We start from the raw sequence: 27,802 nt of genomic DNA on the forward strand, positions 1-27,802 counted from the left end.
TCTGTGTTTTCAAGGAGTCGTTCAGTGATTACACTTCCTGAGTGTGTGAGCGAGAGATGACACGTTGTAATTTGGCTGGGTGTTTCCCACAGACATGTAAATATTGGACGGCCTTCAACTTAGCCGCAGAGGTGTGTTTACCATCAAAGATAAGCAGACACCTCTGTCACCAATGTCAAAATTGTTGCCTTTTTTTTGCAGACTTCATCGTTGAATAAGTATGGACGAGGATTGAACCCTGTTGCGTGCATGAGTCTCAGGAGTTGGCCTCTTCCTTGTGTGTGTGTTTTGGTCGCTTATCTTGCACTAATGACAGCCTGGAGGCATGTTTGTGTAAACTTGACATGGGAGGTTGATGAAGAAGAGGAGGAGGAGGGCATGTCATGAGTGTTTCATACTGAGATATGGGCCGTTTATTCAGCTCCCTCCTCTGTGTAAGGAATCAGAGGCTAAATGAGGAACAGACACAATCTTGAGCAAAGTGTTCCAGTTAAAACTTAAAGAATGAAAATAACTACAGGACACAAATGATTGTGAGTCAGGACGGTGAACAATAGCACTGCTGTCACCGTGTCTGTTTGATAAATGGGTGTTATAAGCAGCCCGGGAAGTCAGGTCTATATAAGGAATTTGTGGCCGACGCCCCAAACCCTAATGAGGATGTGCGGAGAAAGTTCTCACCACAGTGGGGGGGGGGGGGGGGCATGAAGACCAATCAGGAGCTGTGGTGTTACTGTCCCCACCACCTCTGTGTCTAGCTCTCCTCTCAGAAACTATTGATGCTTTCTGACAAAAAACACTGATGTGTTTTTACAGGCGGGCGACATCATCATCATCATCAGATTAATCGATTGTAATCAGTGTCCTGTGTGTGTGAGTCTAATTTTATTCTGGTCTACTGACTGTCTGATCTGATAAATGTTTTGGAGCAGAGAGCCCTGCTGTTCTGTACATGAGATTACACACACACACACACACACACACACACACACACACACATTTCACATGTATGCTGCTAACAAGGTCTGCAGGCTCTAATGTCACAAAGATCAGGGTCTGGTTTTAGTCAGTGATTTAGATAAATGATCTCTGTTTGGGTCATCACTGGGAAGCCTGGTCCTTTCTTTCCTAATGGGAGGGAGGAGAGGAGAGGAGGAGTGTTTGGGGCAGAGGAGGAGTGATGAGGGAAGGGAGGGAGGAACAGTTTGAAGAGTCAGGGTGAAGTTAGAGTAGCTACAGACAGACAGATAGCAGCAGAGAAAGACAGATTGAGGAGGTGAATAAAGTCTGTTCAATTGAGCAAGAAGCAGAAGATAGATTGGCAGTGTGTAAAAGAGGAAGCAAAGATTTTTATTTTTTTATTTTTTTAAATTATTTCATGGAGATGTTACTATTTAACTTTTTGTGTCACATTTTGTAATCCAAAATTATTTTTTGTTAGTTTCTTCTACTCTGGATATTAGTAGTTTCTGGTGTGTGCTTATCCACCTGATAGTTCGATTTTGAAGTGAGTGTGTGTGAGTGTGTATTTGTGTGTGTGTGTTTGTGTGTGAGTGTGTGCGTTATAGTAAATCATGGAACTGGAGCGTTTGGGCGGTGGTGGGGTTAAACCTGAGCGTGGCAACAGTCATCTCTACAAGATAGCACTGGCCATGTGTGTGTGTGTCTGTGCTGCCCTGCTGCTTGCACTCATACTGGGTAAGTCCACACCACACACACACATAAACACACACACACACACACACATGCATTCACAGAAATCCACACACATTCTCCCTCGGTCATACTGCATTATAATTTCTAAGGAATTCTGTGGAAGTGCATCGTATAGTACTCACGTTGCCTCAGATTATAGTACATGCAGACTGTGAATAACACTCTGAAGCATGCTGGTGGGTGCAGAGGTCTTTGTGGAGTGCTGGCGGCTAACTTGTGTCAAACTATTTTTGGTTCATATAAGGTTTCAAACACACCCACATGCACATGCATAGTACTGCTCTCCATAGTGCACTGTTGGAGTAAAATTGAACTCTGGAAAAATAGGAAGGAATGTTCGTGTTGTCACTTTGCGAGCTTATGTCCTTCAGAATGTGAAATTAATTAGGAGTGAATAGTTTGACAGAGTCATGGGGTGAACAGTAATTAACACTGACTTTAGTTAAAACCCAAAACATGAATGCAGATGTGGCAAGAGTAAAATAATTATGAATTGCACCCCCCAAAAAAAGATAGATATTACACATAATATTGATAAAAGAGTGAAAAATAAAGTTACACAATAATTTGTCCTAGTGTACTAAATTAAACAATGTTTAATGGTATTTCAACCATATATCATTTTTACAGGGTGTGTTTTGTGCAGTGTGTAATATTCCAGATGTTTGCTGCTGTTGTAGAAAAAGATGATTGTTTAATCTTACTGTGCCTGAATGGAACAATGCAATCCCTTCTGGCTACTTTCCTTTGTTTCCTGGACTTACTGCCCATGGGTTTCACAAACTGGACTAAGGAAGGAAGAGCAGAGTATTACATATGAGACTCAAGTGTATAACCTGCTGTCAAAACAAAAAGCTTGTGTAAGAAGAGTTAGTTTAGAGTAAAGATAGGAGATATGGGGAAACAGCTAGCCCTGTTCTGGACAATGGTTAATGAAAATCCGCCTACCAGCAACTCAAAAGCTCACTGATTAGCATCTTGTTTGTTTAATCCATACAAAAAACTGAATTGTTAAAATGACAGGGTGTGGTTTGATGCCAGGTTTGTGCTGATTTTTTCTTGGCTAGGCTCAGTAACTTCCTCAATAGTTCCTCTGTATACTCACAGCATGTCTTTTTTTTTACTTTTAAGGCACAAATTAAATTCAGTATAACATCTTTTTCCTGTTGAATTAACCAGACTAGCTGTCTCCCTGTGCTTACCTAGCTGACCATCTCTCTGGTTTCTTATATAACAGAAGCATATGAGAGTGGCATCAATGATCCCATCTAACTCTTTGTAAGAAGTGTGAATATATATATATATGCATTTCCCAAAATGTTGAACTATTCCTTTTGTAGACAGTTTTAATGGGTTAGTAGTTTCAGTAGTGCTTGGTTGTGGGGATGGTCCTGACTAGGGTGGGGTAAGTATTGTTTTTTTTGTTATTGAGGGAAGGCAACATTCTTGTGGTGGCATTGAAGTGTAATTATGTTACGTGCCTATGTATGCAGTACATTTCACCCACACACCCACTCTAATGGAGACACTCTGTTCTCCATCCATGCGAATGACCAGACACAGGAATGTCAAGTGATTGTTTTGATTTTTTAAGACTTTTTAATGAGCTTTGAGTGTTTCACTGTTGTACATATTTACATCAGTGGCCTGTTTGGTATCTCAGTAATGAACGTGAGGTTGATATTAGTAGTGACACTTGAGCCTCAGACACCATTGTGTGTTTCTGAGGGAGCAGTTGGGGTAGGGGGGGTTGTTGAGGTTGTTTAAGGCCAAGTGGATCATGCTGGGGTGAAGTTGTGAGTGTGTGCATTTTCTACTAAATGTGGACACAACATTAAGCAACTCTGACAAGCTCTAACCAGACAACAAGACCGGTCCACCTCAGAGGTCAGACATTGCGGCGCAACTCTGTAATGCTCCAATCACCCGTGCACAATAGGGATTTGGTTTCTAAATCTGTCAGCTTACTTCATGGGCTTCTGTTCTCCACGGAGGCACAACACATAACAGTGGTTTCCGGCAAGAGGTTAGAGGAGCAGGCTTGTAACCAGACTTTCATTCTCCTTCTTGGATCGGAAGTTAAGGGGGTAAACCTGTGGTCACACTGAGTAGAATAAACAGTGGGTTACTCTGTTCTATCATCTTGTTGCATTCTGATTGCCTATTTCAGAGGTGTGTACTCAAGTAATTACAGCTGTCAAAGTTTTAGTCAAAAATCTGATTACTGTTTTGGAAAGCACTCAAGATTTGCTTGTGACTCCATAAATAATGATTATTCTCAAGCAGTGTCACATAACTAAATGTTATGGTGCAATAGTAGGTGGTGATAATGTGGGTTTTTATAGTGCAGGCGGGCATTAGGTTAAAAAATGAATCCACTAACTGTTTACTCTATCCGAGTGCTCTCCAGCTGAATCAACTGCACTTTGGTCTGTACTTGTTCCATTTTGATAGCAAGTAGATTGTGGAAATGTACTTTATTACACTTCCAACTGATAACCAGCATAATCTGCAGCATAATGGCAATATGACTGTCAGATACTTTCACCACCTATTGAATGTGTTTTATACAAATAAATAGAAATTACCTGTGTTGCAGCCTCAGGGACACATTATAATATAAAAATAAAATGTTCTCTCTGGTAGCAACTCCAAAATATTCAGAACTGTATTATGCTAAAAGCAAAGACAGGACTAAATGAATTATGTTCTAATGAACTTACGAATGTTTCTCTCTTTTGAACTCCCTTCAGAAAATTAAGTTTGTGTCCATTCTGTACTTATCACTTTTCGGCTGTATTTCACAGTCTTTAATACTGGATGCTCAGCTTGTCAATGAGATCATATTGCTGTGAAATAAGAAGCAAGAAAATCTGACTACATTTTGGTGGCTGATATCCTTGGTCAGTGTTTCTCATGTGGTTTGTTATCATACTCTACACATCAAGTTTCACTTTTACACAGGAATGGAGGCAGAACCGGCAACCGCTTGATATCTGAAAGCACATTTAATATCCTGCAAAGAATAAAACACAACTGTTTCCAAATGTAATGTTCTATCATCAACTCTTTTTGATCTTCCTCATCTTCCTTTAGTTTCTCAAAGATCCCATCAGGAGGAGTTCTGTGTGACCCCAGAATGTATTGAAGCAGGTGAGAGGCAACTAGTGCAACTTTTCCATCTAACACATAATAGCTCTGAGCATTCAGTATTGTTTGCAATGTTAACTTGTTTGTGATATTTCTATTGAAACTTGGTATATCACTTGTATAAATATGTGGTGTTCAAAAGTTATTAATTGGACTCACTGTTTTTATTTTTTCTTGTCCCTTTCTCTTGGCTGTAGCGGGGTCTATTTTGAGTAAAATCGATCGGTCTGTTAACCCCTGTGAGGACTTTTATAGTTTCTCCTGTGGGGGTTGGCTAAAGGAGAACCCGATCCCAGAAGACTCCTCCTCTTATGGCATCTATCCATGGCTGAGACAGAATGTCGATGTCAAACTCAAAGGTATGCTTGGCCTCTAAAGTTTCCCATCAAGGACCTGACCATCAATGATTATGAGGACTGAGGTCACTCGAAGTACACTTATACTCCTACTACAATACACCAAAAAAAGAGCTAAACCATGAGTTATTTTGCAATAGGATTGCCAAGAGGCCATTGACAAAAAGGTCAAAGGCAATTTTTATTTTGCAACTCAAATGTTTGCTTTGGCTTGGTTTATTAAACACTTACACTTACACTCTAGCTCTAGCTTGTCAGTAGTTCAATGGTTATTTTGCTACTGAAACAAAAGTCAAATATCAAATATTTTTGTCTTAAAAAAGGTGTGCAGGTTCATTTCAATTTGAAGACAAACTTTTTTTCCTCTGTTAGAGTTACTAGAAGCTCCTTCAGGCCCTGATGAACTGACGGCAGTGTCAAAGGCTAAGATTCTCTACCGCTCCTGTATGAATGAGGGTGAGTCTGACACACAAACTTGGTTTTGTCATTAGGAGGACAATGCACTGACAAACCTGGACCATAACAACTACATGTCTAATCTTAACCCCAGCTGCAGCTCTAACCTGAACCTTAAAGCAAAGTCTTGACTCCAAACAATCCCTTGAGTCCAACCAACCAAAATGTCCCCTCCATCCAATAAATGTCTTCACTCTGCAAGTCTAAAACGTGGTCCTCATTAAGACAGATATGTGTGCGTACACACAATAGGATAAAATTGGACAAGATGGGCTTTTATTGCCCTGTGACAGATTTAGGTCACTGCAAAATAAAAGCCAAAGCTATAAAAAAAGGAAAACAGCATCTAATCACAAATGTAGAAAAATAACAGCAGCATAAACTGTTCATTCAAATTCAAATATACTTAAGTGTTGCATGTCTGTGTACTGTGCATAGCTATACTGGAGCAGGTGGATGCCAAACCGATGCTGAAAACGCTTAAACAGCCAGAGTTTAGGTGGCCTGTTGTGGGGGATGGGCATGGCGGGCAGTATCAGTGGTCTCCGGAGCAATGGAACCTCCTAAAGACACTGGCAGAGTTGAGGAACCGACACAGTAAGAGCGTCCTGATTCGCCTGTATGTCTCCCCAGATGACAAAAACTCCTCCCACTACATCATCAAGGTCAGACTTACAAAATTGACACTTATTGTTGTTCATGGAATATTTTGCATTACTGTCAATCATCATTGAAAACTGTTGATAGTACAATTTTCTACCTTCAAGGCAGTCATTGGTTTTAGTTCATGTCAGTACAGTAGAGTTCAGATTGGAAACTTCTTCTTATGTTCGTCACTAAAATAAATGTACCTTTGACTCAACATAAAAATGAAGTAATGATTCATACTACTTATTTAAGTTGAATCACATAATTCGATTCATGTAACTGTTTATTTAAGACAAACCATTTTAAGGTCATCTCTTTATCTTAGACCACATACCACCAACTCAAGTCAGGAGGCCGATACCTCCTTGAATCGGAATCACTGTACTACATGCATCACATTTGAGCACCTCAACATTTATGCATAGTCATGTTGCAACCATCTTAATTTTCAAATATTAACTACAACAAGGAAATAGTGGAAACATTATGGATTATGAACCTAGCAACACAAATTGACATCACAATTTGACTTGTTTATGAGTTTGTTGCCCTGGACGATGGTGGGTAGTTTCCCTTCTTACCTATCTCAGGATGCTATACAATATGTAAATAATAAATACAGATAATTCATTTGAGGTTCACACCATAAACATTTTTAATATTTGTCCTCCACCTGCAGCACTACCACTATCCGGTAGTAGTAATAGAAAATACTGTATAGTTGATTCTCCACAAGAAGAGTTGGAATTACAAATGAAAATTAACATTGTTTTGTAGTCCTGTTTACACCAGCATCACCAGGAGAGATTCGTGAATGTTTAATAAAAAAAATTAAATTGTGGGAAATTACCTATCTTAAACTCAAAATCCTTGGTCCACATGGTCCACATGGTCCACATTCTGATTTTGGTTCATGTAGTTTAATGTTACACAACCAGTATTAAACTGGGAACCAGTCACATAGGCTTGTACATGAGCTGAACTGATAAAGGATGTTAAAGCCTTATTGAACACACAAGGAAAGGGTTTCAAAACAGTCCCAGTTTATCTCAATCAGGCTTTTGTCTTTGCATTATTATTTTTAAACCACAGTGAAAAGAACAGAATCCATTGTTTTTTGGGGGGTTTTATTTTTGGAAGGCAGGAAATCAATCCACAAAACTTCCATGTTTGGCTAATGGGAGCTAAAAGATGCAAAACCACTAGTGAGAGCAGTTTCAGTGCCTGGGTCTAACATTTTTCAATTTTTATTGCTGCAGCAACAGTAACAAGATTAAAAGGGCCCAAAAAGCAGACACAAACCCATGTCCTCTGTCTTCATGCAGCTCGATCAGGCATCCTTGTCTCTGCCCTCCAGGGAAGACTACATCACCAACACTTCCTCTTCCCAGGCGGTGAGTTTCTGCTCAATCTTTCACCTCTCTTACCTGTCATCTATAAAAAAATCCTCTTCCTACAGCAGCTATGTCCTTTCTGTTTTAGTGGTAAATTATGGCACAAATAAAAAAATCAGCCATTTAAATATGCCACAAATAGAAAAAAAAGTCATAATGCAAAAATAATGTAATAGGAAGTAGCAGGTTGACCCACTAATGGCTGCTTCATTAGTCCAGCTGGATAAACTATTGTCTCACTCTTGGTACAACATGAATGGCAGTATTGCTCTCTCCATCTTACAGAGCATATTGTATCTGTATATACATATATATATAAAAGAGTCCACATTGAGATGTTTTGCAAAAGCTCCACTGTAACCTCCAAAGTCTATCAGCAACCAAATTGGAGCAAGCAAGTTAATATTAAAAGTCCTTATCCATGTTCAAACACACAGAAACCTGGTCTTTGTCCACCTACAGTATGCTAATATCTACATGCTAACATGCTGATGTATAGCAACTCATTTTAAAAATGTACACCATCTTAATTTAGTGTGTTAGCATGCTAATAGCTAATATTTCAGTCTGGAACAACCCTAGAGCCACACTGCTTGCATGTGTAGCCTACATATATTACATATTAACATATAAACAAGTTAAACAAAGCTAATGTATGCTAATAACTTATTTTATGCTAACATTTTTTATATTGGATTTACCTTTGTGTATCTTCATTTTGCCCCAAGTATTTTAACAAAGCTTGGGGTAATAATGCAAAGCAAAATATTAAAAAACAACTCCATGCAGTGTATCTGTCTTTGTGTAGAAATGATTGTAAAACATATACAAGGATAAATATCTCATACTGGTGTAGCAGTGCAAGAGTGTCTATGTGTGGATTTAATTCTTCATGATGTCTGGTGTCTGATGCTAGTTAACAGTAGCTTAAAGCAATGAATGAGCAAGTGACATTGGTCTTTTTCTGCCCCTCACCCTCAACCATTTCTGAGTGATGTAACAGCAGCATTTACTACAGAGATGGTTTCTCTTAGTGTATGACAACATTTTACATATTTTGCAGACATTACCACACACTGACCTTTCTCCTCACATACATAGAGCAGTTTCTAAGGATTGGAGAGATGGATAATTTTGGGATATACAATATCTAATTTCTTCAAAGAAAACCTCTCTCAAAACCTTATATATAACCATATCACACTATAATAGGAAGAGAGATTCTGTCTCAGCCTCTCTTTTATAACAAAGTGAACACAGCCTGGCTTCACTGGTTCGCCAGTTCTGCCTGTGATGACCTGTTTCTATGGTCAGGCTGTGTCCACTCAGCATGTACATTGTCAATGTTTTCCTTAGTTTTCTATCAGTCACGGTGGTCAGGTACTCTGCCACCGTGCACTGTCAGTTTGGGATCAAACAGAATTCGAATTTACTTTGTGATTTGATGGTTTCGTTCAAATATTTGATATGATTTCCTTTTCTCTCTCTCTCTCTCTCTTTGCCTCTCCAGTATCGTGCAGCCTTGCTGAGTTTGATGGTGGATACAGCCGTCATGCTGGGCGCTCCAGAGAAAGCAGCACTGACCCAGATGGAAAAGGCTCTTGCCTTCGAGACCAAACTTGCTCATGTAAAGATGTCATGTTAGATAAATATAATTCCACTCAATGTATGGAAATGGCTTCATACTGTAGGCCTCAGTGGCTCTGGAGATTATCAACCATGAAATATGAAATTAATTCATCAACTTCACCAACAGTAGAAATGGAAATATGACTTTCTCATTGTGCCTGCAGATTCTGATTCCCTATGAAAACCGCACCAGTGAGAACATGTACAACAGATACACACTCTCCCGCCTGCAGCGCCACATACCACAGGTACTTTAAATAGGTAGCTGTACAAAAAGGAACACTTCTCTTCAGAGGCTTTATAGACGTCTTATGTGTCAGTCCAGTTATGATTGTCTACATGTTTACTCCACAAAATGGAGACATTAGTTCCAAAAAACAATTTGAAGAAATGAGTGACAGTACAGAAATAGAAACAAATCATATGCTTTGCTGATTCGGGCCTTTAATTACAAATGATTAATGATTTATGTGATCGCTATGATGCTGTTTGTTAGATTTTGATGCCTCATGCTTTGAATGCAATTCCAGACGCTTTTCTACCCAGAGAATGAAATTATTGTATTTTTGGCAGTAGAATGATCCAACTTAAAGATAACGAGTGCCCCAAATGCACAAAACAGTTTGAGATTTACGTCCCTTGAAAGAAATGTGGATTCCGTTGAAAGAAATTGCAAAGAATGATAATAATCTTTATTTATAGAGCACCTTTCAAAACTAAAGTGCTTCCCAAGGGCAGCAAAATAAAATCTTAAAATATAGAAAACAGATATATCCAATTGAGTGTAAGATATAATGAGAATATTGAAAAGAAATAAAAACAGAAATAACAGGCATTTTAGAGTACCAGTTAAAAATGTGTACACACTTTGGTGTAAATGGGAAGGTGTGTCCAAACTTTTATAATATGTTTTATTTTTATTATATGTGAAACCTCCACTTGTCTTTTCCTCTGTCTGTCTGTAGTTTGACTGGCTGGGTTTTGTGAAGACTGTTGTGGAGTCTAAAAGTGACCCGGCTCGGTCCATCTCCTCTTCTGAGCACGTCATCGTCCGAGCTCCGCAGTACTTTAAGGACCTTTTCAAGCTCATTAACACCACAGATCCCAGGTGCACACACACACACACACACACACACACACACACACACATGCACAGCTAGACATAGAACACACACAGACAGATGAGCACACACTGGGGCTGGAGGGCTCCTGTCTCTCATTATAAGTATATTATAGTGTATAATGAGATTACATCTAGGCATTTAATTAATGTCCCTCCTCTCTCTCTTTATCTTTCTCTAGGACTGTTGCTAACTACGTACAATGGAGAACAGTTTTTTCCAGGATCACCACTCTGAGCCGCCGTTTCCTCTACAGATACCTTGACTACGCTCGGGTTGGTACATAAAGCACCTTGCAAAATCTGTGTCCATAGATGAACTGAATGACTAAAAGCTTCTTTATTGACTGACATAATTCTCCTATTTCGTGTAAAGATTACATTTGATCCCACTGTATGTTGCATGTAGTGTTCGGCTGTGAAACACACTAATTTGGTTTACATTATACCAAGTATCTCTATTTTAGACAGAAGATCTGGCTTTTTTGGCTTTAGCTACTTACATTTGTTGCTTACTGTAACTTTAATTTAACTCTCAGCACATGATTTATCTTTAATTACTTCTAAATCAGTTTATGTAACAAACTAACCCAAAGTCAAATTAGTTCATAACTTTCTTTCTGACATTTCTTAAGACCAAACTAGCAGATGATTCACTTAAACCAGCTGTTTACCAATTTCATGATTGACTCTCATCATACAGCACTGTATGTATACTCATTTACTAACACTGGGGACACTGAAGCCATGTCCTCTTTTAAGAATCTATGGTTTAACAACATGAGAGTGTTTAGTGGCTATTTTATAAGATGATTATATTTTAGACTCAGCATATTTAAATTTGATCACTTTTAGGTCAACTCATGAATAAATCAATTAAGAATTCATTACTTTTCTAACAGAATTTCCTGGCATCTACAATTATGGCCTCAATTATTTTGAAATCTTTGCTACAATCCTGCTTGTACTGTTTTATACAACCAGAAAATAGCACAAGACATGTGCTGATGAACATGAATCAAACTACAATTTGTGAATGATGCTGTCAATTTAATGTCACAAAGAGCCTTACTTTACCTGTTTATACATATTTTGAATTAGTATGTAGTACCATTTAGGGACACAGCTTGAGCCTCATACATACATAGATACTTTTTTATATGAACCCAGATCCATTTTTAGAAATGAGGACTAAAAGTTCTCAAAATATATAAGAGTAATTCTCCAAAACCCTATTTTTATGTCCTAAAACCCTCATGACGGTAATTAGAGAGATGGAAAAATTATGTTGTTTTGACTACTGTGGCAGGCTGTGGAAAGAGCTTCAAATGTATATAAATGACCCCTCCTGGCCACAGGCTTGAGAAACTGTGTGACTGGTGGAAACTGGTGCTCTGTGGAGGAAGACCCAAAGTCACCTTGCATCTCTGTTTGTCGCACCCCCACTAGGTAACCACGGGAACCACCTCTCTGACCCCACGCTGGGATAAGTGTGTGAACTATGTCGAAAACTCGCTCGTTTACGCCACCGGGCGCCTTTTTGTCAACACACACTTCCAGGAGGACAAGAAACACATGGTGCGTGTGTTTTATGTGTGTATTGTGGAAATGACATCATGCAGCAAATCTTAAATTAGATTAAAAGTGTTTTATTTTTGTATTTTGTCTGTGTGTCACCTCATGTTTTTTATACACCTTCTCAAGTCATGTTACACATTTAACCCTCTCATGGCTTCTGTGTGTATTAACTCAGATGGAGGAGTTGATTCAGGGCGTTCGCTGGGCGTTCATCGACATGCTGAAGAAAGAGAACGACTGGATGGATCAACCAACGAAAGAAAGAGCCGTAGAAAAGGCAAGAAGGGCTGAATGCTTCATCACCCCTCATCACTCCATCCCTGTGTTTCTCCATATTTCTTCTGGACAATAACTCCCCAGCTGCTGTGACAATCTCCAAAACTACTTCTCTCCTCCCTTTTCTCTACTCACAATTCTAAATTCTCCTCTCAAATCAAAACATTTTCTTTTAAACTTAATGCTTTATTCATGTTTTTTTGGCCACTTGGGGGCAGCACTGTTTCGGTTCTCACCAACTCCCAGGTTAAAATCTGCGTTGAGTAGATGTTTGACTTTCCTCATCAACCAGCTGCTATTTTATTTGTCTGTAGGTTGCTGTTTAGCAGGTGACACTGAAAAACACTTCCTGCTGCAGCTGAAAAAATGTGTAGATGAGAGTTGTCCAAACATTACATGTGCCTGACACCAAAACAGTGAAATAAAAGAGGCTAAAAAGCTCAGAAGAGCTGTCGTGTTAGATGAAAAATCTCTGTGGATTTATCACTACAAGTAACTAATTTAATTTATTCTTAAAATAAAACATTTTTAAGTGGAGCTTTAAATCAGAATATTGACCAACTGTGAGTAAAACATGCTTTTGATACCTTGAGATTCTGCTCTCTTATTTTATCACGTGGACTCACCCTTTTTTTCACTTTTATGTCTGTCTTCAACACAGCAGTGCCATGCTGTCCTTCAAGTTACTGTTTTTATAACCGAAGGACCATTTATCTTTAAACCATTCCTCATCCTCATCATCATCATCTTTCATGGAGTACTTTTCTCCTCATTCAAGCAGCTTTGCAAAAACAACAACCACATTCAGATGCTACCTTTTTATTGTTTCTAAGGTCTATTATGGCTTTGTAAGGACTTTGGGAACATTTTTCTGTCTGCAGCTATGACTTTTACAGCGCTCACTCTTCATCGCTTATATCACAATTCTGCCTTGTATGGTTGATAAATCTGTTTATGACTGTGTAAAAGTCTGGTTAAACTCTCTTTAACGTTCACTCTGTCATCTCTCCAGGCTCATGCTGTACTGGCTAAGGTCGGCTACCCTGAGTTTATTCTGAATGACACCTACCTCAATGAAGATTTAAAGCAGGTTTGTATTAAAGTGTACTTCTGTAGGATAGTACTATAGCCTAAGCTGGGTAAAAAAGGGGTCCATGGGAAATACAAGTTTAAAACAAACAAAGAAGAGAATAAATGAACAAAAAACTACTCTGATCATTTCTGTGTTTGACTCGGCTGCTGTATGTGAAGAATTTATTAATCTGACTGTCAAACACATTGTCATCTGAGAAGTCTTTGTGCAGCTCTGTGTATGTGCAAAATTGCTTTACTGTGACACATGCACTGGAAAAAATGCACACCCACATACATCTTTTTTGATACTTATAATTTTTCATTTTCAAAATTTGATACCTTAAACACATTTTTCTAACATTATTCTTAATTGCACACTTGCTACCCTGCATTTAGCTGCACATAGTGTAGTGTATGAGCATGTGACAGATAAAACTGAATCTGAAAATGATTCTACACATTCAAAGAATCTTACCATCAAAACTGCTGCAGGTTTTTTTAATGAAAAATCATTGTCAATGACAGTCAGCCACTGCTTACCTTCATAATGAAGCAGAGGCGTATGCTCAGTGGCAGGTTGCTGTCACGGAGCTGCAGAATTAGGAGTTCCTTTTTCAACTCTTTCAACGAGGCGGGTAGGGAAGCTGAGAGAGTTGAGTGCTGGGCCTGACGTTCTGCTCCGCTCCTCTGCTTACTGTGATAGTCACTTTAATTACTGTCATAGTTACTTCATGCGCTGTCAGCCACTTTATCACTTTATTCACTGTCAGTCACTTTGTTTACGGTTTAGTCTCTTTATTCACTGTCAGTGCACGTTCCTTTGGCACTGTGGAACCATTCATCTACTGCATCAAAAATCTCCATACCTTTAGTTTATGTAGAATGTGCAATCACCATTTCTTATTGTACAGGCTCATTTTTCATTGTAACAGCCTGATTTTTATTGTTGAGTTGCTGAGTTTTATCGTGTGTACTGAGTTAATTTTCCTTTGCGAACAATAAAGCATCCATGCAACAGTTGAAAAGTGACAAATGATTGTAAACTGGGGGCACAGTCAGGGCCTCTGGATCTAAATGTCTTATACTGATTGAGTTTTATAAGTTTAGGCTTAATCTGAAAAGTACTTTTAATAAGAATGCATGTGTCTGTTACAGCTGGAGTTCAATGAGACGGACTACTATGGGAATGTGATGCAGACATTGAAGTTCATCGCCCAAGCCGACATCGCATGGCTCCGAAAGAGTGTCCCACGGACAGAGTGAGTGATCGGACCAATCTGTACTGCATCACTTACTATGTTTCACTTCCTCATTGTCATGCCAAAATGTGTCTGTGTTCCAGGTGGTTCACAAACCCCACAACCGTGAACGCCTTCTACAGCTCCTCCACCAATCAAATCAGTAAGATAAATGATTGATTTCTGGCACAAATTTCATTGCATCAGTTGATTTTTATCATCCGGGTATTAATGACTTTAATGAAGTTATGTCAATGAAGAAGATGAAGCTCCACTGCACTTCAGTGATTTCAATTAAGGATCTGCCTGGGATACATTTTTGGGATTATCGCTCCCCTGAAATTGCTGAGTAGGCATTTCAGTTTCAGAATTAATTGAACATTTGCATGAAACACAAAGTAAAACTGATGGAAGAGGCAGGAGTTGGTTCAAAATGAGGTCAAATGTGACCTGTTTGGTAATAGTTACTTCCTGAAGAAAAAAAACACACTTTTAAAATCACAAATATCTTTGCCTCACACAGGAAATAGAAAAACGTTCTGCATTAAATGAATTTTGTCTGGACAGGCCTGTAGACATGCAAAGAAAACAAAAAAAAAAAAGCTATTTCAATCTTCTCATTCAGGATTCCCTGCCGGTGAGCTTCAAAAGCCCTTCTTTTGGGGGAAAGAGTACCCAAGGTGAGATTAAAGAAATGTGACTTGCTCTATTAACAGACCATGAAAATGCCACCTCACGCTTTGCTCAGCAGAACTGTGGTGCTCTGAAATCATTAGAGCACTTTTCTAACATGAACGTCCAGGTAGAAAACTGCAGAGTATGTCTATTATGGTCAGGCCTGTGGAAAAAAAAACAGTATGATTAAATACCTCATGCTCTGCAGATCATTAAATAATAACTCATTGGTAGACATATTTTAATAATAAGTTTAATTGGCTCTGTTGACCCTGTTGTACATGTTGTTAATACTTCGCAACCGTAGATATAAGTGCAATCATTTTGCTTATCAAATAATGCAATTATTTATGATTGTTATTATAATTTCTAAATTGTTTTTCTTTTTAATGGAGGTTCGAGCAAATCCCTTATTGGCACCATACTGTGCATGTATTAACTAAATGACATTCCTAAAAGTAGATGAGGAAGCAGCTTATGTCGTAGAAACTGACGGGCCTTTCTAGAGTCACATGACCAAACCTCACTCCTTTGTTTCCAGGTCTTTGAGTTACGGTGCCATCGGGGTGATAGTTGGACATGAGTTAACACACGGCTTTGACAATAACGGTAAATACTAATCTATGATGATAAAGCAAGAAAATTCGAAACATGCTGGATTATATGATTTCATTTTTTGTGTCTGTGTGTTATGGGTTTTTTTTCTGCACAGGTCGCAAATATGATAAAAATGGTAACCTTGACCAGTGGTGGAGCAACTCGTCAGTAACAGGCTTCAATGAGAAGACTCAGTGTATGATCGAGCAGTATAATGACTACCACTGGGAGGAGGCAGGGCTGAATGTAAGACCTAGAGCCTGAATACACACAACTCACATCAACTACAGCAATAGAACAAGCTCAAAGAAGTCCCCAAAAACCATGATCAAATCAAAAATAGCCTATAGTAATAATGTATATTATGGTTTTATGTATTCTGTAGTTTCAATAGTAATAGTAACAGTTTTCAATAGTAAGGAGTACATGTTTTAGAACCAGCATGGCTTGATGTGGGATTACCTGCTCATCATAGTAACCTTTGTGAAAGTATAAGAGATGACTGAGGATATGTGAATAATGATTTTTTTTTCCTCCTGCAGGTGCGGGGTAAGAGGACCTTGGCTGAGAACATTGCAGACAACGGAGGAATAAGAGAAGCTTTTAGGGTATGACTTATTTCCTGACATTGGGCTATCAAAAACAAGGTTTCATTGATCTTGCAAAAAACAAAACAAAACATAAAAAACTCAATAGTCATTTCTCCTGGCAGAAAAATGCAGGTGTAACTAATAACATTAGTGATGGTTATATTGAATTTAGGTGTGCCAGAAAGCCGTGCCAGTGAGCCAGCAGGAGCAATAATAGCACCCTGACACTAGCAGTTATTAGTTTCACCTGTGTTTCTGATTAGTTTCATTAGTGTCTGTCACTAGATTCATCTGTTAATTTTACACATCCTAAAAATGTGATTAATCTACTTTCAAAACTTTCAAGATGTCATATGAATAAGTAATAAAAAAGAAAACCTTCCCTCTGTCTGTTTTTGTGCAGGCGTACAGGCGGTGGATAGATGAGAGCAGAGGAGGTGTGGAGGAGCCTCTGCTGCCTGGAGTTGGACTGAACAACAACCAGCTGTTCTTCCTGAGCTATGCACATGTGAGAACACAGGCACCAGCTGTTTCTACCATGCTGCTATTGTTTTTCTTAAGATAATTAGAGCGTTTTACGTTGAGTTGTAAGCCTTGACGTGATTATCAATTATGTAGAAAGAGGTATAAATGTCCATACTAAGGTATTATCACTTATAATAATTATTAATAGATTTTAATGTTTTGTTTTGTGATGAAAACGGCAACAGTTAGCATTTCAACTGTAAACTAATTTAGTGCAGTATAAAATGAATTGGTCCTTATATCACTTGTCTTCTGTGTTTAATGAAGCAGAACTTATTTTAGGATTTAGTGGAAATCTGCTGTGGGAGCCAGTGGTGAAATAAACCATAGTGTAGTTATTATCGCTGCTGCAATATATTACCAAACTAATTGTACTCCATCTGGTTTGAGCTGTTAATGAAGAAAATGCTGCAGGCTAGTTTAAGCAGATATGCATGAACACATTCATATAATGTTCAGTCTGGTGCTCATTCTGCTAATGCTGAGCACCACTTACCACCTGCAATAAGATGTAGGGTAAAAATGCGATGAAGGGTAAAAATGCATAAGTGCAGACATTTATTATGGCACTCACTGTAAAAGCATCTGTTTAATGAGCTTGTAACATTATAATGTGCTAATCTACAGGTGAGATGTAACTCATACAGACCAGAGGCAGCCAGGGACCAGATACAGAGTGGAGCCCACAGTCCACCAAAATATAGGTGAGCACACACACACACACACACACACACACACACACACACACACACACACACAAACACAACCCTTATTACTTGACCTTTACCATCACTGTTGCTCTGCAGAGTTATCGGCGCGATGAGTAACTTCCAAGGGTTCCGCAACGCGTTCAGCTGTCCTGACTCGTCGGCCATGAACAGAGGCTCACAGTCCTGCCGTGTGTGGTGACCTTTGACCTCAGCTTGACTGTGAACCATGCCAGAGGTGTCGGCAGGACGTCAGTTGAAAAGGCTGATAATGCTGGACTTAGCCAACATAGTTTACATGATGGGGAGCAACACAAAAATGAAGCACGAGTTGTTCTCACAGAAATATAAGCCCTAACATATAGACATGTTAGGGTAAGGGTGGAAATGTTTAGAGACTGAACCTATTTTTAATGGGTTATTGTATATTGTTACTGCAACTAATGTGTTACTTTTTTTCACTGGTACATTTACTGCAAATATTGCAGCTACGGTATAAATTATGACTGAAGAGATTTTGGACCATAGTTTATGGATTACAAAAATGTTGGAAAAACTTATTTGTTATAAGCTCTTTTTGTAAAAACTGATTACTTACTACTTTACCGTAGTATTTTATTTCAAGGTAAAGTTGCAAAGACTAGATTTTTTTAGAGGAACATATATTTCAGATGTTACAGTAACTGTGGGAAGCAGAAATATATCAGATTATCTTCTGCATATGTTCATTAGCAGCTTTGTTGATCAACTCCCCACACCCAAAACCAAAGAGTATCATATTTGTACATAAATATGAGCAAAAAAAAGAGCAAAATACAATATAAACCTTCAATTTACATATATTACTATTCAAATTTATTTCATATTATAATCTTTATTTTTCTGCTTTTGCTTGTTTCTCTTGACATAATTGTTAAAGTGGTGTATTTGTACTGCAGATCAAGTAAAATGATATCAACCTGGCATATTTTTAAGACTTAACGTGAAGTTAAGATTACTACTACTACTTATTAAGATCTGTATGTTTTGTACTATGTGTGTGTTTGTGTGTGTGTGTGTGTGTGAGGGGGGGCTTTCCTTTGATAAATCTCTGCCCTGTTTTAGTTCCTGTCCCACTTTGTTTAAATTCAATTTGGTTTTTGTGTCAGACATTTATATTCATTCTGCTGCAGTTGAGCCTGAAGCAAATAAGCTCACAGAATTACAAGCACTCCTAACTACAAGATGCACTCTGTCCATTTGTCTTTCTGTCTCTGTTACTCAGCTGCACTGCTGGGTTGCACTCACACATTAGCTTGTGATAGTATTTGGTATCACTGTGGAATAAAGGAGCATTTTAACAAGTGAAGGTGTGAAGCTTTAGGAAACATCCTCGGAGGTGTTATCTTTGTAAAAGACATATCTGAATCATGAACCTGAATTTTAACCCTAACCCTAAATATTCTGGTTATGTTTTACAGATCCAAATTAAATTGCCCCTGGAAATTTCAAAAGACTTTTAAAACATTTTAATTTTGCTCTTTGAAACACTCTAATAGCCTCGACACATACTGTGTAAGAGCAATCTGCAAAAGGTATATTTCATTCACTAAAATGAGTGTCACTCCAAAATAATATACACCAAAGCACATACATATCAAAACAAGCATTATTTTAAAACTATCTATGGATTATTATTGAGGTTCTCAGTTATGATAAAAACTCTAATCCCCCAACCCCATAAAACCTTCATGATGCAAATGATTAAACTGAAATCACTGTATCTAAAAATCTTTATTTTCATTTTATTTGATATTTATTTTTTAAAGTAATGGGATGAATTATCATTTTTCCATGCTGTGATGGTGGTTTACTGTGTTGCCCTTTGTCTTTTCTTTTTTTTTTTTTGGCTGTGCTTTTGCTGTCAGGTTCTAATAAAACTATGATGCTGTTCTTTCACTTTAATTTAGCTGTGATTGATAGAGTGAGTTGGAAGACAGCCACTTTTGAGGACACAAACCAGACATAACACCAATTGACTGCGGGGACAGCTTGTGCAGCAGGGGAATAAAGATGTGTCCCCAATAGGTAAAATGCTGATTTTTGGGTCAGTGGTTACGGGTTAGGTTATGGCATGTAGCGGTTATGGTGAGAGTAGGGTAAATCTCCAGGAAATTAATGTAAGTATATGTAAATACCCTAAAAGTGACATAGGTGTGTGTGTGTGTGTGTGTGTGTGTGTGTGTCTGTGTGAGAGAGAGAGAGAGAGAGCGACAGACAGAGGAGAGAGGTGGCAGACAGTGGATGGAGGGTGCTGATGGATGGAGGACAAAAGACAAAGAGATTGGGATTGCATCTGAAAGCATGTCCATTTATCGATTTTTCTTTGGACTTACTATTACATACACACATACACATACACACACATCATAACTCATTCATTGATGTCAGCAGTTCCCATGGCAACTTACACTGTGTTCTAACAGGACAGAAGGCTCTTGAACCTGACACTGTGCTTGTGTGAGTATGTGTCTTTCAGTTTGTCTTACATAGCCAGGCAGGGGGTAACATTAATGACTTGTATCTGTGGCAACACCAGCGGCGGTCTCATCAATACACACCAATTAGACAAACAGTCCAGTGCCTGAGTCTATTATGGGATGTGTATGTGTGTGTGTGTGTGTGAGTGTGTCAGTTTGTGTGTGACGGAGGGGTTGGGGTGATTAAGAGTCAAAGAGAGAGAGGGGAGTAAGTGAGATGGATGATAATGAGCTGAGATCTTTTACAAGATGTGTAAGCAACATCATGCACCAGGCCCCTGGCAGCCATTCTTTCATTCAGACATTCATTATCACTGGCAGGTTTGACCACTGATAAGACCCTAGATGAAATGAATGTTCATTTTCTTTTGTTACTTGCTCTTACTGCATCCTTGCTACAGCCTCCTTCTGCCTCTAGTTAAAAAAAGGACACTAAATTGTACTTAATGGCAGTATATTTCCATTTACTTGCTACTGTCCTTTCTACTGCCTCCTCCTGCTTCTTGTTTTCAAAAATGATGCCAATGTTCTCGTAATTGTCATACATACCCTTTTACTTTCTGCAATATTTGCTACAGCCTCCTTCTGCCTCTAGTTATAAAAGGTACACTAAATTGTACTTAATTGTAGTATATATCCATTTACTTGCTCCAGTTCTCGCTACAGCCTCCTTCTGCTTCTTGACTTCTAAAAAATATACAAAATTGTACTTAATTGTGGTATAATAAGTATATTTCCATGTGCACTCATACTTAATATTGTGTATAATGTATTAAAGGTATGTATTAATGAGTGCAACACTTTAGTAGACTTGCTTTAGAATCTAGCAAGTGCAATTATAATACACTTTTACATTATTTAAGGATACTTCAATGACACACCTGACATGAATTTAAATAGATTCAAGCTTTACTTCCTGTATGTACACATCTGATGTTTGGAGATCCTGGAGTCAGCCCTGCTAATCAGCCACATGAGAATCAGTCCCTGCCGCTACCTTGCTGCTCTGTATTGTTACAGTAGTTAATAATGAGTTACTGTCTGACTTTGCACCATTACATCATTCAATTGTGATAAATCCTCTTTAGTGGCCAGTGTAAAAATGACAGCCGAGGTGATTAAAGCACTTATTTGTCACCGGGATCCAGTCTCGGTTTAACATGGCTACACCGATATGAACGCAATTGATAAATCAAGTCACATAGAGGAGCAAATATTGACCCCGAGAATAGCTCAACAAAGAGTTGTGGCGCCAGGAAGCTGGGATAATTTAGATGTTCTCCTTTGAGCTAATATTTGTATCTCACCCTGCTTTTAAACAGTCAGTAAGTTACATGACATATGAGGTATGAATGATCACATTGCATCACTGCACATTGCATTACATTGCATTAACTGTTTTTTCTTTTCTTTTTTGGGGTGTTTTGGGGTAGTAGAACATGCTGTATACATTACATTGACAAATGATGAAGTTGTAGTAGTGTTTCATTTGTAGTTGTGTTTCTTGCCACTTGACAAATTCACTCTTTATTTAGCTCTCCTAACAACTCCTGACAAAAGTATCTGGATCCTTGACTGGTAACTTGGTCTGCAGTGGGCAGTTTGGTGCTAAGTAGATAGCACACAGTGGGTTTAACTGCTAATAGCTGCTAGCTGAGACTGGAAACAGTTGATGAGAGCTGTGAGAGTGAGCCTATAAAACCAAAACAATGAGCATCAAGACATTAAAAAGCTCAGAACTTAGAGTCAGGTGTTTATCTGATGGTTTGTCACTGAGTGATTATTTTGAAATAAGTTTAACATTTAATCTATAATATTAAAATATGGATTTATGCAGCTTTACAGTCTCTTCTCTCTACTTTCCCAGCAAGATAAATTATGAAGAAAGCGACATATTGATACACACATGGATTTTGATCTGAGCCTTGTACTAAAGTGTTGAGTTTACTGAGGCGTTTAAGAGTTTACCACACTTTATGACTGCTTCTCCGATGTTTGTGCAATATTCCCCAATCCCCAATCATTTTATTACTTCATACACTGATGTCCTGCTTGGCATTTGTGTTGATTTATCTTCAGCTTTTGTGATATTGAATTTGCAGAGTTCAGACTCAGGATCTTGGGAAGTGCATGACCAAGCACAGCTGTTCTCTATTTGATGTTATTACGAGCTCTGGGGCTCCCATTCGTTAAACATTTGACCCGATGAAGGTCTACTTACTGCTTGGCTTTAATTATAAATATTTGTAGCAGACCTGTGTGTGCAGAGGCATACATTTTCCACATTTTACCATCTACATCAACATGATTTCTTACATGAAGTGTCAGCATTTTGTAGACTCATTCAGCACTCAGGGGTTTACAGAAATTATTTGCCTGACAAAGTGTAACCTGATTGCAGCCAGTCATTCCTATACCCTATGAAAAGATGGAGATTTGTATTTCTTTGTATACACCATAGCCACCCATTAGTACCTCTGGTTGTATTTAGCCATAGTGAACAATGTTGCAAATCAGTCAATATGGTTCTATTGAATTTACAGGATTTTAGTTTTAATGTGGCCAAGAACAGACATTTAAATCTAATTGAATTTGAAAACTGTATGTAATGCAGCATATATCACTAATATAAAATATTATTACCTTGAATCACCCACCCCTCATATTATGTAAACCCCAAAGATGTATCAAACCAAGCAGCAAATGGCCAGAGAGCCTATTTGGATGCAATGATATCAGCTCACATCACTGTTCTTATTTCTGCTGTCAAAGGCTGAAACACAGTCTGACGCCAAGACCATAATCATAATCTTGTTTTTGGTGCCCTGCAAATTATTCCTTGAGTGAAGGTGACAGCAAAGGTGAATGATCCTCAACAGCGACTGTCAAGTTTCTAGAAACACACTGAATCGCTGCAGCTTAAAGAACTGCTTAAAGAAATTCCCAATATACACAAACCAGAACATGTTGCTGGGTTAGACAGTCATGCAGTTCTGTTTCTGTCCAATAGAGGGCAGAAAGAAACATTCCTGGTGGTGGTGGTGGTGGTGGTGGGGGGGGCTTTCTGAGGTGATGTGCAGATTACAGATGGATCCAGTAATCACACAGATTACATTTAGCTTTCTGAGGTGATGTGCAGATTACAGATGGATCCAGTAATCACACAGATTACATTTAGCTTTCTGAGAGGTGAAAATGACTCTTCTCAGATATCACACTCTGACTCTTTAGCAAATCTGGTTTTCCTCAAGCACTGCTGGAGTCATTTGGCCTCTTCCAGTTTTTCTCTATCAAGCTTGTGAATTTATCTTTTTTCTGACTCCTTCTCCTGTGATAGTGTACGTGAAGGAGAAGCAGAGAGAGCGTGTGATATGTTTTTTTATCTGCATCTGTCTGCATTTGTCTTCTCTGTTTCTGGTCTCTAACTGTAATCAAATCTCTAAGAGGCCATGAAGATGACTTTACGGTATTTCCTCCTCCCTTGCCCCTCCCAATGACCCCCCCTCTAACATCACCCCTCCCCACTTACAGCATCCTTCCTGGTCTCATGAGCTAATGTCTAAATGACATTTAGAAATTATGAATGCTGCTGACCACCCTGAAGATGCAGAAAATAGATAGGCAGAGGGAAATAAAGATGGATAAATGGATGGATAGAAGGAGATAGAGATGCAAAGGGTGGGAAGGGTGGAGCTGTGGACGCTCAGACTTTACATAAGTGAGGAGAGCCTAATGCCTTGAAATACAGACATCCATCAGGTATAATGCTTTGTTATAGGTTTAGTTGTTTGCTGGAAAGTAAAGAAGATGTTAACTTATATAATCAGTCTCTTTTAAAGGATGGCTTTGCAATTTTTCAAGTCTGTCTTAAAATAGCCTGGTGCCCAAATAAAAATTGAAACAGGTTTTTCTTGCTTGTAATCATTCCTATTGTTCATACTTCCCATTAGAAGATCTTTTCATAATTCACTTACAAGGTAAGCGATGGAGCCAAAATCCACAGTCCTCTTCCAGTGCAAAAATGTAATCTAATATGAAGCTTCAGTTGTCTAAATGAGACAGATAAAGTAGATATCGTTCAACATTACTTTTTTTTGTTATTATACTTCCACCACAGCTCAACAGGGAAACACTGTCTGAGGAAACACAAGGTGGGAATTTGGTGCTAAAAGACTGTAAATGTGGTGGATATCTACTTTATATGACTAACTCATGCTGCTGGAGCCTTATATAAGCTTCATATCAATTTTTAAATGACTGAATGGACACACTGTGGATTTTGACCTCCATCACTTGCGTTGAACGCTCATTTGAATGAACAGGAGAGAAGATTATAGTGAGGAAAATATTTTATACTGCTCATATAGGAGCACTTGACAAAACCTGTAAACCTGTCCTTTAACTCCAACCACTTTGGTCCAATTTCCAAAACACACTTTTTGGCTTGTCTTGTACTACAGCACTGTGCCAAATACTTTAACACTTTTCAAGTTTAATGACTGTTTACTACATCCTAAAAAAAAGTTCAGACAGGATCATAATTAATTTATCTTATGCAGTAACCGCAGATGTTTCTTAAAGCTGCTCTAAAAATATTTTATATTAACAAGGTTGGAAATTACTTATGGAAGAGGTCACCCGAAGAGAAAGTTATTATGGTACCTCTGACATTTTTTGGTATTTTTCAACTCATTGGTTTGATTTTATGACCCACAGCATTAGTCTTTTGGTTGACTTACATTCATCTTAACTCCTAACTAAGAATGATATGACAACATTTACAAGGTGATAACATGTTAGTGTTTTATTACAGCTTTTTAAGATGTCCATAAGTGGCCAACAAAAAAGCAATTAATGGGTGGTTAATGGATGACAAAAAAAAAGTACTCCATCCTGCACACACAGAGACTAGACTAATAATATTTGCATTCATTTATATTATGTATACATTAAAAGTACATTTTCTACTTTAAACTTTATCCTTACACATCAAAAACCATAATGAAAGACAAATCTGTGTATAGAAGTTATACTGCTGGATGCACATATACTGTATCAATAATATTTGGACCTTTTTTGAGAGGTAGCATTTGGGTCAAATGCTTCTGAAGTGATTTGCTTCTTAAATTACCTCTATTGCTGCATTTATTAAAATTTGTGTCAAGATATTGAAGGAATGTTAAACGTTTTAATTTGAGTAGTTAATTACTGTTATAAGCATCTTAAAAACTTTTTTTTTCTGACTAAACCCAGCCAGCACAATTTGACTCTTCTGGGCCAGAGTGTAAAATTTCCATCAGGCAGTTTTGCTTCTGAGCCTCTGTAATACCTACCCTCTGCAAATTTCTTCATTTCAATTAATGGAGCTGCCAATCAGCATCTCTTCTGAATGTTATTGAGGCAGTTTAAAAGATTTAGGTCATATACATTCAATTATAAACTGCAGTGGTTTCTTTTCCCCCTCCGACATCTGGAACAGACCCTATAGAAATTTGAATTAAATTAATTCTTAATTTCTCATTCTGGGCAAGTTTTAAGGATTTTTCATATGCCGTATCCCAATCACGCAACCATAGCTGCTCACCATAACTGCGGATAGATGGGTAAATAAATAATACAGAAGGATGGGAAATAGAAATGAAAGGGCAGACTCTTTATTAATGGATGGCCTCCACCAAAACAGATGGATTGGGGGATGGGAGGGGTGGAGTGAAAAAAAGGGTTGGGCAGATTTGGAGGAGTAGCAATGGAGGGCCTTATTCACAAATACCTGCCCTCGACCATCTCTGCGTCCATATAGCTGTCTTTAATAATGGAAGGAAGATGTCATGCAGATGCACAAACAGGCGAGCAAAATGAAATGTGAATGAAAATATGGACGTGCAGAGTGACAGCCTGTTAAGTCATAAAAAGTGCTCTCCTGCATGCTGACTATACTATTCCCCTCATCTGTCCATCTTCTGTGTGTGTGTGCCTGTATGTGTTTAAGTGTGTGTGTCTATTTGTTGGCCACATTTTCCAACCCCTGGAGTATTTTCCTTCGTCTCTCCCTCCATCGACTCCGTAGGTGCAGAAAATAGCTCGGCAAAAATGGGCACGCTATCAAAGGACTCCATTTCTCATTCATTCTCTGCACCTTCTATCTTCCACATACACATGTACACGCACACACTATTCTGATTTCTATAAATCATTTAACGGCACTAATTAGTACTTTTGTTATCACAAAACTGCCCCGAGCCCCCTATATCTTTGCAGTCTTTCATTTTCTATTCTGCTCTTCCTCCCTCCCTGGGGAGACACTTACTCATTCATTCCTTCAACGCTCTTCCCTCACTGGACTGGTAATGGGGATTAAAGGCTAATTGAGGCATAATTGAATAATGGATTAGAACATGCGTACACACAGCCATAAGCACATGCTTGGGGATGTTTTTTTTCTGTTTTCATTTTCAGTTTTCTTGGAAATATTGATCATCTGCATGTTTAAAAAAAAAAAAAAAATCTCATCTCCTTGAGTCATCTACAGTGCATTTTCAAACCTTATGGGTTGGGTTGTTACTCAAAACCTCTCAGACAGTTATTATTAGAGCCACATTTACTGTATTACAGATCTTTATTTGCTTCCCTTCCATGTTTTGAGATCTTTGATGTTGATGTGGTCTTTGAGGAGGAAAAGTCTACGCCTTCACTATTTCCTCTGTCACATTCTTAAGCCTTCATGATTGTGCCTTCAAATATACAATACTTAGGCTATATTTAATATTCTTTATGTTTTACCAGTTTATATTTAGTTAACCCTTCTATATCTATTGAATTGACTTAAAGCAGAAAACTACAACTTCTCTTTAGACCAGAAGGGAAACAAAGACAAGTGGATGTCTTGCTGTTTAACAGGATAATTAAATCATCTTTATTAAATGAATGTAATATAGTAGCTAATTACCAATGGATAATAAAGATGTATGTGTACACTGATGGCCACAAAGCCTGGATTTTCTGTCATATTTATAACAGTTAAGCTTCTTGCTGCACAATAACTCCAATATCACTACAATAAAATCTTTTTAATAATTAAGCTGGCCAGATATGGATGGACTATTTGTAGTCACAAGCAAAACAGAAGAACAAGTCTAAGAATATCAAGATATTTCGGTCTGGATTAACGGACAGATGGACAGACGGACTTTGCCATCTCATATAGAGCCATACTGGTAAGCATAAATGCAAATAGAATAATACAAAACTTTTTTTTTCTTTTCAACATATTATCCTTTGAAGGGAGCAAAAAAAAATAGAAAAAGTTATTTTCCTGTTTTTAATCCAAACTGCTTTGATTCATGATATCAGGGGAGAAGAGAGCCATTAGTGGTCCCATGCAAACAGAACAAAGGCTGCTCGGCTATTTGATTTCATGGGTCTGGATGAAACAAGACAGACAGAAAGGAAGAATGTGATGTTCGTCTGTCTGCACTCAAAATAATCTGCACATCTCCGCCACTCCCTTCTCTGATCTGTGTGTCTCTTTTGCTTTTAATGCCACTGCATCAGACA

At 38.2% G+C, this 27,802-nt stretch overlaps 1 protein-coding gene across 1 annotated transcript; it reads left to right on the plus strand.

The window, feature by feature from the left end:
- The first annotated feature begins 1,262 nt into the window (after positions 1–1,262).
- On the plus strand, positions 1,263–19,077 carry phex (phosphate regulating endopeptidase homolog, X-linked). Its single transcript, XM_053342214.1, has 22 exons — positions 1,263–1,698; positions 4,813–4,869; positions 5,064–5,225; positions 5,595–5,678; positions 6,117–6,343; positions 7,652–7,720; positions 9,231–9,347; positions 9,514–9,597; positions 10,315–10,457; positions 10,652–10,745; positions 11,919–12,047; positions 12,223–12,324; positions 13,336–13,413; positions 14,553–14,656; positions 14,740–14,798; positions 15,261–15,315; positions 15,852–15,919; positions 16,023–16,153; positions 16,450–16,515; positions 16,901–17,005; positions 17,650–17,726; positions 17,829–19,077. The coding sequence occupies exons 1-22, from the start codon at positions 1,575–1,577 to the stop codon at positions 17,929–17,931; spliced, it is 2,238 nt and encodes a 745-aa protein (XP_053198189.1). The 5' UTR covers positions 1,263–1,574; the 3' UTR covers positions 17,932–19,077.
- The last annotated feature ends 8,725 nt before the right edge of the window (positions 19,078–27,802 follow it).

This window comes from Scomber japonicus, chromosome 21 (genome assembly GCF_027409825.1).
Source record: "Scomber japonicus isolate fScoJap1 chromosome 21, fScoJap1.pri, whole genome shotgun sequence".
NCBI classification, from domain to species: domain Eukaryota; kingdom Metazoa; phylum Chordata; class Actinopteri; order Scombriformes; family Scombridae; genus Scomber; species Scomber japonicus.